The sequence below is a fragment of the Myodes glareolus genome, chromosome 18 (genome assembly GCF_982192425.1).
Source record: "Myodes glareolus chromosome 18, mMyoGla1.1, whole genome shotgun sequence".
In the NCBI taxonomy this organism is placed as follows: domain Eukaryota; kingdom Metazoa; phylum Chordata; class Mammalia; order Rodentia; family Cricetidae; genus Myodes; species Myodes glareolus.
Window position 1 is genome coordinate 66,670,647 of NC_142043.1, and position 12,285 is coordinate 66,682,931.

Consider the following 12,285-nt stretch of genomic DNA (forward strand, 5'->3'; position numbering starts at 1 on the left):
AGGATCAGTATGGGAGGTCCAGCCGTTTGGCTGGTTAACTGGCGCTCTCGGTCCCCTGTTGATGAATACCAACTGTCTTCTCATTTTTGTGTCGAGTCTCAGGTGCTTGCTGACTAGCACTTTGGAGAGTGCGTGCTTATCTGGCACGTCCATAACAGAAGGAACTGCGTGTTCCCTTTCTGCAGCACTGGGAAGCAATTTCCCCCCTTTAGCTGGTGCAGTACAATAAGCTTTATCATGAATTAATAATAGCATTAGGTAAGAGTGACTTTAAATCCAGACTAAAACTAGGGTGGGGGAAAAACAGGACTCCATTAGAAAATAGTGAAACTTCTTCAGTTTGCCTTAAAGGGTTTTAAGAATTGTCCTGTCTTTTTTATGTAACACAATAAAGTAAGAAGATTATTTGTTTGCTTACAAAAACCTATACTTCTAGTGGCCTAAATGGAATTCAGGAGAATATTTGGAAAATTTAGTTTATTTCTTTATTCTTTTAAGATTTATCTGTCTTGAAACCTGAAAAGGGGTTTGTTTTCTTGTTCTGAGGATTCCTGGTGCTTTTCTTCACATGGACTCAGCAGTACTGTTAGGAGCCGTCCTCTGAGCTTTATAGTACTTGCATTTCCTTAAAGACTGAATAAGTTCCTTTGTCAAGTTGGCACTTACAGAGCCAACAAATTGGCACGTGGGGATTTGTTACTTATTTGAATAGCAAGCCAAGTTTTTTTACCTTTTATTTTTAGCTTAATTATTTTTCTTTTGAGAATTTTATATATGAATACTTATTTACGTCATTTCCCTTTTAATTCCTTCTGTGTCCCCTTCTAAATCCATGCCCTTATTCTTTAATTGTTATTGTTATGTGTTTGTATGTATAAATTTATAAATATAACCTTCCGAGGTCGTGTACCTTTGCTTACATGTGTGTCTGGGTCCCCTCTGCGTACAGAACCCATAGAGGCCAGAAGAGAGTGTCGGATGTACTAGATCTGAGTTATAGATGGTTGTGAGCTACCTTGTGGGTGCTAGGAATCGAGCCTCAGTCCTCAGGTGCTCTTAACCACAAAGACATCTCTCCAGCCTTCCAGTTAAATAATTTTTAGAGAAATATCCCATAAATAATATACGCCTCCCATTCGGCACCATGAAAGCATTCATCTAATTGTTGCTGCAGTGGACTTTGGTTGTGACACATGTCACCTATTAAAAGGCTATTGCTTAGATGGGGTTTCTGTTCACACTCATGACCCCGTTTGACCAAGTAATTCTTATGTAATCCCAGACATGCGGGCATATTAAATCGGTGTAAAAACTGAACATTTATTGATAATAAATCAGTAATAGTTTATTGTAAAACTTCTTTGTGTATATATATATACACATATACGTACATATAGACATATATGTATTTGGTGGGGGGTGGTTCAAGGCAGGATTACATCTCTGGCTGTTCTGGAACTCACTTTGTGGACCAGATTGCCCTTGAACTCACAGAAATCCACTTTCCTCTGCCTCCCAAGTGCTGGAATTAAAGGTGTGCGCCACCTTCGCCCAGCTGGTATACATGTATTTTTACTGTTTGTTAAAGATGAAAGCAGATATGCATGCCAACAGATGGTCATGTACGTTTGTTGTACAGTCAGACTCAAAGATAGACTAATTTGATATTCCGTGCCAAGAAATGACAGTAGAAAGGTGGTAGGTGCTCATTGTACGTCATTAACCCACGATGTTTCTATAAGATAGAAAACAATATTACAGCAAACACACTGATGCTTATAGCACGCAGTAGCCTGCATTCTGAGCTTGGTGTGATGGCATGCACAGTCAGCTGCACATGTGTGCTCAGAACCAAGACCTCAGAGTTCCGTAATGTAGCAGCATGGCCAGCACTGCCAGACAGCTTGGATTCCTTGAATTGATTTTAGAATGGACTTTGGGCCATTGTGCATTCAGAAACAATTACTGCTGGTTTTTCTCTACCTGGTGTGAGAACACCACTCACGTTTTGGTTTTGATACACATCACCTGTTAAAGGGTTTATGTCACCTGTGTTGGGAAACCTTTCAGCTGTGTTGGGAAGGGCCCCTCTCCTTCCCTGGTATCTAGGGTGGTGATGGAGACCAATTTCTCAAGAATTTTTCACGTAGTAGTTTTAATTTCTCAAGTGCTTTGATCGAGGTCTGTGTATCTGTGAGAACCTCAGAAACGTACTTCCATGAATACTGACCATAACCTGCTCCCTGCAGATGCATGCAGGGCCATCTCTCTCTGCTGTTAGGTACTTCACACAAGTTTCTGCGCGTCAGAAAATACGTCACGAGCATTGGGTTTCCCGAAGCTTGTCTGGTTTTTCTTATTATCTAGTCCAGCATCATGTAGACTGGGTTCTTAACTTTCGTTGTTTGTTTGAGAACAGTTTGTTCTAGCTTTCACTTACCCTGAGCCAAACACTTGGACCTTTTATTCTGGAATAAACTGTGCTAGGAAATCCAGAGTGGGGGGTTGGCCCTCGGGTTTCGGTGCTCTTTCTGAAGATCTTTCAGCACAGCAAGTTTCTCACGATGGAAAAAGCTTAGTTTGTTTGGAAAGGAGTTAAAATACTGTATTTCAGTTGTCTGGTCAGTAGTTGTAGCGGTAGAATGGTCTTTCACAGGATAGAAGTTGTTTTGTTTGGTTTTGACTGTAAACAGAGGACCCAGGGTCTGTTCTTACCCTAATGTGGAAGTGGTCAGTTCTCAGCTGGGTTTGTAGTGTCTTTAACCTCAGGCCTCAGGAGGCCGAAGCAAGAGAATGTCAGATTGAGGCCAGTCTGGGCTACATAAGAACCTGTTCCGGGAAATAACTGGTAATTCTTCATTTTCCCTGCTCAGTTATGGAGCAGTATAAAATTAATCAAAGCAGTAGAAAGTGTGTTTTGCTTATCCTATTGATGATTGATAATATTTTTTTTGGCCTTGCATTAATGTGAGATGTCCTTCTGTATATGTGTTGCTCTTACTGGTTAATGAATAAAGCTGCTTTGGTCTGTGGCAGGGCAGAATAGAGCCAGGCTGGAAGAGATAGAGAGAGGAGGCAGAGTCAAGGATGCCATGTAGCTACCCAAGAAGCAAGAGGTAACAAAACCACGAGACTTGTGGTAAAATACACAGATTAATAGAAATGGGTTAATTTGAGATATAAGGCACCTAAGCCATCGGCCAAACAGTGTAATTAATATAGTTTCTGAGCCAGAAATGAATGAGCAGTCTCTGTTCACATTGCATGAAGAAGTGTCGGGTGACATTAGCAGTAAGAGCTGCTCATGTAGACAGGATGGTGGCACATACCTTTAGCCCCAGCACTCGGAGGCAGAGACAGGTGGATCTCCATGAGTTCAGAGGCCAGCCTGGACTACAGAGCTAGTTCTAGGACAGCCAGAGCTGTTAACGCAGAGAAGCCCTGTCTTTGGGAAAGAGGGGAAAAGAGTGAATCGTGCATTTAAAAATATGTAATCTACCACTTAATTCAGATCTCTTTGTGAGAGTAGTCTTTATTCTGATCGCACTTCTCTGCACAAAGGTTAGAGTAGCCCAAGTAGGAGCAGGAGGAGACCTCAGGGCTCTGTAATATGAGCGATGCGTAACCGTGTTCCCCAAGACCCTTTAACTCTACCAGAAATGCCTCATAAATAAAACATTCAGTCAGAGCTAAGGAAGGGTAAGACATGGGCAGAGTGACTCACTCGTAGGCAGTGGAGCTGGCGTGTGGGGGAAGAAGAAAGAGCTATCAAATCAGTGGTGCAGGAAAGCCCTGGGCTGGCTCTGGGAAAGGACTTGATCAGTTTGCTCTGTGTGGTGTATGCAGAGAATAGCAGAGGCTAGATCTGGAAGACAGGTTAGAGTTATTATTAAAAACACCTAGAGCGATAGGGGAAAGGGAACTTTGTTCTCTCCTTTTTGTGTGTGTGGGGTGATTTTGTTTTGATTTTCCTTTTTTCTTTTTTTCTTTTCTTTTTTTTCCCCCTTGATATGGTATCTTAGTTCCCAGGCTAATCTGGAACTCAGGTTGGCCTTGACTTTGCAACCCTCCTGCCTCTTCCTCTGAGTTCTAGGATTATAGGCCTGAGTCACCACTCCCAGCCCCTAAAACCTTCTCCTGTAGCTGTCAGAAGTGAGCGGTGGAAAGTGTAGTCTTCCAGAAGGTTCAGCGGTGACAAGTGCTTGTGTTCTTGATCTTGATGAACCTTGGATCTCTGCTGTTTCTTAACCTCAGTGATGCCTTTAGCAGAGCGCCCGAGAAGCTCTTAGTTCTCTAGAAAGAGTAAGGCTGTAGGAGAAGGATACTGTAACGTTCTGAGAGGGCAGCTTCTCCCTGCGGGTTGTCTGAAGGAGTATAATTACCAGCAGACCCGGCTTGTACTACCCTCTAATCTAGGACCAGCGCTAGACGGGAAATGGAAGAACTGGGTGATGTTTTACTGACCTGTCTGATGACATCAGGCCGTGCGCGCAGCGGATACTTTGTTATTATTTCTGGTGTTTTAACTCTATTAGCCTTATGTAAGCTCAGTTCTGAGGGTTTTTCAGGCGCATTAAGAAATGATACTTTCACTGCAGAAAATACCTTTCTTTTGGCAGGTTTTCTTATAAGAGACAATGACTACTGATGAAGGCACCAGTAACAATGGAGAAAACCCAACAGCCACAGTGCTTGAGCAGGGAGAAGATATTACTACCAAAAAAGATAGAGGAGTACTGAAGGTAAGGCACAGAGGAGCATAGCGAGGGAGCCCTGCTCTGCGGGAGGGGGAGGGAGCGTTTACCTAGCCTTTTTGTGGAGGGGAAGGCTGCCTGGTGTTCTCTTTTTAACTAAGGCAAAGTAGTAAACCGTACAGCTCAATTCTCGCCTTTCTTCATAATGGGGACTGTTAATCTCAGCTGAGCTGAGGCTGGTCTGGGTCACACACATCTTAGGTCCTGGAGAACAGCCCAAGTTACGCTTGATTCCAAGAGACTGCATCCTCTCCTTACTTTAGAGCATGCATGTGGATGGAGTGCTGTCTTAAGTACTGTTCTAGTGTACTGAAGAATTTATAGAGGAGAAACAGGGGACTTAGCTTTATATACAGGTACTGTTTCTATGTGTCATGATGTAGGAGCACAGGCTGTATGTTTGAGTCATCTTTCCTATTAAAGCACAATAAATACTATTTCATTTTGTGTGTGTGTGTGTGTGTGTGTGACATGCTTGTGTGCACGAGTTTTCATTGTGTGTGTGTGTTACATGCTTGTGTGCACGTGTGCTTGCCCTCTGTCAGGATATCTTTCTCAGTCACTTCTCCACTTCATCACTCCTGGAGGCCACTGTTTTGGTAAGACTGTGTAGCCAGCAAGCCTGTGGGTTGCGGACGCCCTCTGTCGTGAATAGGTTTTCACACAGGCCCTAGGAATCTGAACCTGGGTTCTCCTGCTTGCTCAGCACGTACTTGACCTGTGAACTATCTCCTCAGACTCTCACAGATTTTAGTCTGCATCTCAGCAGCTGTGTTCTGGAGGCATTACCCTTGTGATGATGTTATTCTGGGGGTGGTACTTAGGGCCAGAAGACATCACCAGCTTTGTATTTTTGAGACAAGGTCTCACTAAGTTGCTCAGGCTGCCCTTGAATTCACACTATAACCCAGGCAGATCTTGAGTCTCCTTAGTAATTGGGATTCCAAGACTGTGCCAGCAGAGTGGGCCAAATTCTCCCATTTTATAGGAGCATGAGCAGAAACCAAGAGGTGAAGTGACTTGAACACATCCAGCATTTGCTTGTCCCACACAGTCATCACACATGCTTTATGTAGTTAATTTTTCTCTGATGAGCTTATCTTGCATATTCTCCATGTTCCTGTCGTGTGGAAGTTCAGCTGCTCCTGTGTCAACGCTGCTGGGTGGTCCTGTCTCTCCTTGCTTATGTGGACACCTGTCTTCTGTGCTGGTCCCCTGAACCTCCACGTGTTCCTGTGTCTACTCTCTGCTGCCAGCCCGTGCTGTCTTCTTCCTAAGGCTTCCCTTCCAGAGCTCTAAGAAACTTCTCAAGACACTGGAGACTTCTCAGGCTGTCCACAGCATCTCCCTTATTTTTTTTCAGTGTGCCACATTCAGAGACCTGGCTTCCAGGTCCCTCAGACCCTGTGTATTCTGTAACAGAATCCTGGGTGATTCATAAAAGAGCCGTTTATTTTGGCTCCCAGGGCTCAAGCCTGAGAAGTCCAAGAACTCGGCACGCCTGTGTCTCCTTGTTCACTGTAGAAAGCAGAGGGCAGGCGGGCAGTCTGGGAGGCACAACAAGAAGCAGTCAAGCTTTCTACAACTTACGTGATGAACCCGGTCCTTCCGCCGGGAGATCACACAAGCAAAGCATTGATTCCACCTAAACTACTTCCCTCTTGAAGTCCTCGTGTCCCAACACTGGCTCAGTATCAATCAGATTTCAACATAGTCTTTAGAGAGGACAGATTGCGTTCATGCTTTCTTCAGACCACAGTATTCCTCCACTGGAGGTGCACATTGCTGCCTAGCCTGCTCAGAGCCCACTAAATAAACAGACAGTAGACTATAGTCTCCTTTGTTCTAGGGAATAAATCTAAAGCCAGAAAGTTTTAGTCTTATTATGAATGTTTGTGGTTTGATGAGCTTTAGGTCATAACATCTGTTACTGTCTAGATCCTCCAAGTCACCATGAGGATTTTGGTGAAGATTCAGGGGTCTGGCAACTATTACCTGGAGCATTTGTTAACATCCTCTATTTGTAAAATTTATAGTAATACTAATCAAGAAAAATAAAAGTTAGGTTTGTAGTGCAGGAGAATTGTCTGTATTCTGTCAATCGTGTATTTTAATAAAACGCTGATTGGCCAGGCAGGCAGTATAGGCGGGAAAGCCAGACAGGAAGTGGAGGTGGAGCAAAGAGACTGGGAGTATTCTAGGAAGCTCCCTCTGCCAGTTCTGCCCAGACCACCGGAGAGGAAAGATGTAAGCTGCCCAGCTGAGAAAGGTACTGAGCCGTGTGGTTAACATAGAGTAGAATTCTGGGTTACCGTAAGATGTAAGAATTAGTTAATAAGAAGACTGACCTAATGGGCCAATCAGTTTATAATCTTATGGAGTCTTGTGAGTGATTTTCTTTGGGACTTGCCGGTTGTGGGGTACCGGGTGAGACAGATACCCCAACAAGCCAGGCCCGTCATGTTACAGGTTTGCATTTTTTCAAATTAATTCAGACTAAATTTTTATCTTTAAGACAACGTTAGACTTAAGCACAAGTTTCATCTTGCTGGGGAGACAGACAGACAGATACACACACACGCATACCGCACCACCTGCTCTGGAATGATGCTTTCGTATGTGTTGTTTCCATTGCAGCTGGCCTCTGACTCCCACAATGCATCCCACATGCCTGGGGATTCTTAATAGTCCTCAGGTGCAAATCCCCACCCATGACTGCCACTGGGCCCTAGATTCACATGCAAGTTGGTACCAGAGCCTCTTAAGCATTTCAAATAGGTTTTTTAAAATTACTCTTTTGAATTTTTTTCTTTTAAGGCCTGGAAGAAGCTGTGTGATAGTGCATACATTTAATCCCACAGGGAGGCAGAGGAAGGATCTCTGTGAGTTGGAGCCAAGAAGTTCCAGGACAGCTGAGACAACATAGAGAAACCCTATCTTGAAAAACCAAACAGAGAGAAAGGCCTGGAAGAGCAATATTGCTTTTTTTCCTTTAGAAAATATTTGAGCCTACTGGTCGGTGGTGGTGCATGCCTGTAATCCCAGCACTCTGGAGGCAGAGACAGGAGAGTTCTGTGAGTTCCAGACTAGCCTGGTCTCCAAAGCGAGTTCCAGGACTGCCAGGGCTACGAGGAGAAACCCTGACTCAAACAAAACAAAACAAAAGATTGGGCATTTGAGCTGAGAAAGTTGAGAAATCTTAAGTTCACAGTGTTTATGTGGGGTGGGGCTGCAGAGACACCTCTCCAAGAATTTAAAAGCAAGTAATTATTTACATGAAAATCAAACTCTTCCCAAAGAGGATGTTATCAGGTATTAACTGCTTGCTATCTTAGGTACTGCTGAAAATGACCCTGGATGATTGACAGGCTAAGTTGCACCACCACACTCCAGGAATGAATTTTCTTTTCCAAGAATTGATCAGCTGCATTAGAATAAAAGAAATATTCTGGATTTTACAATGACCAAATATTTTTCATTTTGGAGTTATTTTTCTTTTTCTTCTTTTTTTTAAAAAAACTAGAAAACAAGTTCCTTGGCATCATCCAAGTCTAGATTTTACAGATTGTTTAAATAATGGAAATGTGACCTGTTACATCGGGGAATAGCAGAGTAGAGTCATGATCTATCTTTCGCAAAGGGGGAAGTAAGTAAGCCAATCTTTGAAGCTTTGCTGTGGCTGTCTAAGTGGCTGTTGAAGAGGTGTTGCACGCTGTGGCCTAGTTCAGTTTGTGTACGTTTAGCCTGCCCATCCATCCGTATCTTAGGAGATTTTAACATCAGAGTGTGGAGCATTGAGCTAGCCAGCTGAGGTGCCTGGTTAATTCTGTTTTGTCTGAGATGAGGTTTCACAGTACGTCCTAGCTGGCCCAGAGCTTACCTTGTAGACCAGGCTGTCTCCTGCAGGGATTCATTCACCCCTGCACCTGCCTGGTTATTGTGAGAGACTGCTGCAGTAAGTAGTAGTAATAGTGACTGTAACGTGAAGGGTTAGGGGCAGACTTTTTCCAAAAGAGCAATGAAGAAAGCCACAAGGAACGAGAGGGAATTTGCACATCTGTCTGGGCACCGTGGAGTAGCCCATGTGGTCTTTTAATCCTTTTATAAGTTAAAAGCTCTACATTTTCCCCGTGTGTTTGTGTTTTCCAGATTGTCAAAAGAGTGGGGAGCAGTGATGAGGCCCCGATGATTGGCGACAGGGTCTATGTCCACTACAAAGGAAAGCTGTCAAACGGGAAGAAGTTTGATTCCAGCCATGATAGAAATGAGCCGTTTGTCTTTAGCCTGGGCAAAGGTAAGAGGCAATTTTTGCAGTGTTGTTTAGATTTGTTTCTGTTTGTATTCTGTAGAAGCAGTGAAGCGTGTCTCTGGCGAGTGTGGCCCACAGATCCCCAGGAGTCTCTGAGATCCTTTGGGATCTGTGATAACGGTTCTTTTCGTGACAGTGCGAAGAGGATGTCTTTACAGCTGACATATTTGCACTGACAGACTAGCGCCTTCGGAGGCACAAACCCCTGGTGCCTCAGTGTGAGCATGGCAGAGACAGCTGTCTCCGCCAGCAGTCACTGTGTTATCTCTGCCTCTCCCTCACTGTTCACACCGAGGGGGCTGTCAGTTAGCAAACCCAGCCTGCGAGCCACATGGTGCTGCTGCAGTGTGGAAGAGCGGCAGGAGCAGAGCCCTTGTGTGCACGCCCATCATCAGGGAGCCTCTACACTTGCAGTTGGGAACTGGAGAGCTCCGTGTTTCCGTGAAATCCCAGCTATACGTGAAAGGGCGGACTGTGATTATTCAGACTTAGCAGGCATTTCCTGACATGGAATGGGGTAGACCTGCCACTCTAAGGAAGACAGCTGACAGTGTTTGTCGCTGCCTTTTCACGTAAAAGGTTTTTAGAATTGGTGTCTGCTGTGTGCTTGCAGCTTCACGAAACGTAAGCCTTTTCTGTGAGGGAGCCATGGGGTGAGCGAGCAGTTTTCTGCGGGACAGTGAAATTGGTCACCACTGGAATATCTTCCTTACTCGGCCAGACGCATAAGGTCAAGTGTGCACAGCAGTGCATTCAAAGTACACGCTGGGCGGGTGGTGTTGGCACAACACAGTCTGAAAGGACCTTTGATAAGCTCTCAGGTGCCACATTGCAGATGACCTTTTGAACCTCCTGTCCACTTTTGACACAGTCACCTGAGAAGTCTGTGACCCCGCTTTTCTACCATTTCCTAGCTCCCTGAAGATGTGGGAAAAGTACAAACTGACAGAAGTAAACAAATGAATTCATATTGGCTTATAGTAAATGAAACACAGTTCACTTTTATATCGCTAGAAATGACCGCTCGGGGCTGGGGTGTTCTTCAGTTGTTAGAGTGCTCCCCTAGCATCCAGCTAGCCTGCGTTTGATCCTTTGTATAGTGGTATAGGCCCGGGATCCCGGCACTTGGGAGACTGGAGGCAGGAGGGTCAGAAGCAGTGTGGTCTCAGTTGACCGTAGAACAAAGAAACCCAAGCCAGGCGTACAGACACTCGTCTCAGCGGTTGGGAGGTGTCATAGTTAGGGTTTCTGTTGCTGTGATGAACACCATGACCAAAGCGAAGAGTGGGGGAAAGAGTTGACTTGGCCTACACTTCCATATTGTCGTCCATCACTCAAGGAAGCCAGGACAGAAAGTGAAGCAGGGCAGGAGCCTGGAGGCAGGGGCTGATATAGAGGCCATGGAGAATGTTGCTTACTGGCTTGCTCTTCATGACCTGCTCAGCCTGCTTTCTTACAGAACCCAGGACCCCAGCCCAGGGATGCCCCCACCCACAGTGGGCTGCACCCTCCCCCGTAGATCCCTAATTAAGAAAATGCCCTGTAGGCCTGCTTACAGCCTGATGTTATGGAGACATTTTCTTAATTTCTCCCTCCTCTCAGATGACTCTAGCTTTGGTCAAGTTGATATAAAACTGCCCAGCACTGGAGGCATGTTAAGACTGTAAGTTCAAGGCTGAGTTGGACTTCACAGCAAGACCCTTTCTCAGAAAAAGAGAAAAAAGTAGCCAGGCTATTTAGATTTTATATTAATGTTTTCTAACAGTAGTTACTTCAAGATAAAAACTAATTTAAACTAGAAGTAGTATACATACCGTCTCTGGAGCTCACTGATCTTTATAGTATTCCTTTCCCAAGGAAATGCATAGAGATATTCCAAAAAGAAGTTCCATGCTACTTTGGGGAATCTAGATTGACTTTAGTATTTTGTTTTGTTTTGAGACTTAATCTTCTCTACGTAGCTCTGCCTGTCCTAGAACTCGCTCTGTAGGTCTGCCTGCCTTTGCCTCCTGAGTGCTGGGATTAAAGGCGCGCACCACCACACCCTTCTGGACGTTAGTATTTAAATAGAACTGTTATGAGCCTGACTGTAAAAACTTTATTGAAAAATTCACGGACAGCAGAGTGCTGCGCTTCTACACTGCTCACGTGCCCTTGGCTCTTCTGTAGGCTTTTAGACTCTTTCATCATCTCCTGGTGACTGGATAACTGTTTTATTACTGTAGACTATGGTGTAATGTTGAGATGGAAATAATGCATGTCTTTGCGTAGATCTGCCTAACGTCGTGCGCGCTTAGGTGTTTATTATTGTTATTGCATCAGAAGATTACTGGCTGGTCTTAAAGTTTTCACTGCAGTCACAATAAAAATCATTGTAATGTCTCATGTCGTAACTGCTTACCGTGCAGGCATATAAACCTTCGGAGACAATGCTTAGCCAGCCTCTTTGTCCCGGGATGTTGGGAAAGAAACTGAACCAGTCTATGAACTGGTTGTCACCACTGTGAAGTGTGTTACAGGATAGGAAGGGGGACAGTTTCCCTTGTGTGTTTATTGTTATTTTGTTTGGGTGGTGGTATTCAAATTCATTCTTTCTCAGAAGCATTCTTCCTTGACTGTAAAGTACCAAGTAAAACAAAGCAAGTGCTTTCTTAAAGCGTCTATCCACGTCACAGTTTGGGGGTTAGAAAAATTAAATGTCCAGTTTCCCCAACATTGTTATTATTTGAAAGATTTTTTTTAAACATTGTTTGTTGCTCCCTTGTTACAAATCACTAAGTGTACAGCTTTTAAATGTATCCCTGCATTTAAAGTGCGAGTATGTTTAGAATCTGATAGCATGAAAGTGCTTTTGTTCATGTGTGAGGAGACGGAAGTACAAAGAGGTTATATGTGGTGTTTGTTCACTTGTACACAGTGACTCAGCCGTGACTCAGCCCCCGGGTAGTGTTTCTGAAGTTTCGTCAGACCTTAGGTGTGAAACAGCTCAGTCCAGGAGAGCCCACAGCATGTGCCCTGTGCCTGCTCCACACCAGCTGCTCTCCCCGGGGTTTAGAAGAAGCAAGCTGCATGCGCTTGCTTGATGGTGCTGTGACGTTAATGTGTGCTTGGAAGCGTTGTGTTTTATATCATGCTACTAAGCCTGAAAGACATTTTACACCAGTAAAATACACTTACTAGAAAGGACTGAGTGTGTGCCCAGTGTCAGGGACTGTTTGTGGT

General features: G+C 44.4%; 1 protein-coding gene across 1 annotated transcript in view; it reads left to right on the forward strand.

The window, feature by feature from the left end:
- The window catches only part of Fkbp5 (FKBP prolyl isomerase 5), an 84,341-nt gene that overhangs the window by 32,730 nt on the left and 39,326 nt on the right, over positions 1-12,285 (forward strand). Inside the window, exons 2-3 of the mRNA XM_085679869.2 lie at positions 4,620-4,742; positions 8,904-9,048. Coding sequence (XP_085535995.1) covers positions 4,638-4,742; positions 8,904-9,048 — 250 coding nt within the window. The 5' untranslated portion in view covers positions 4,620-4,637. The remainder of the gene's footprint in view (positions 1-4,619; positions 4,743-8,903; positions 9,049-12,285) is intronic.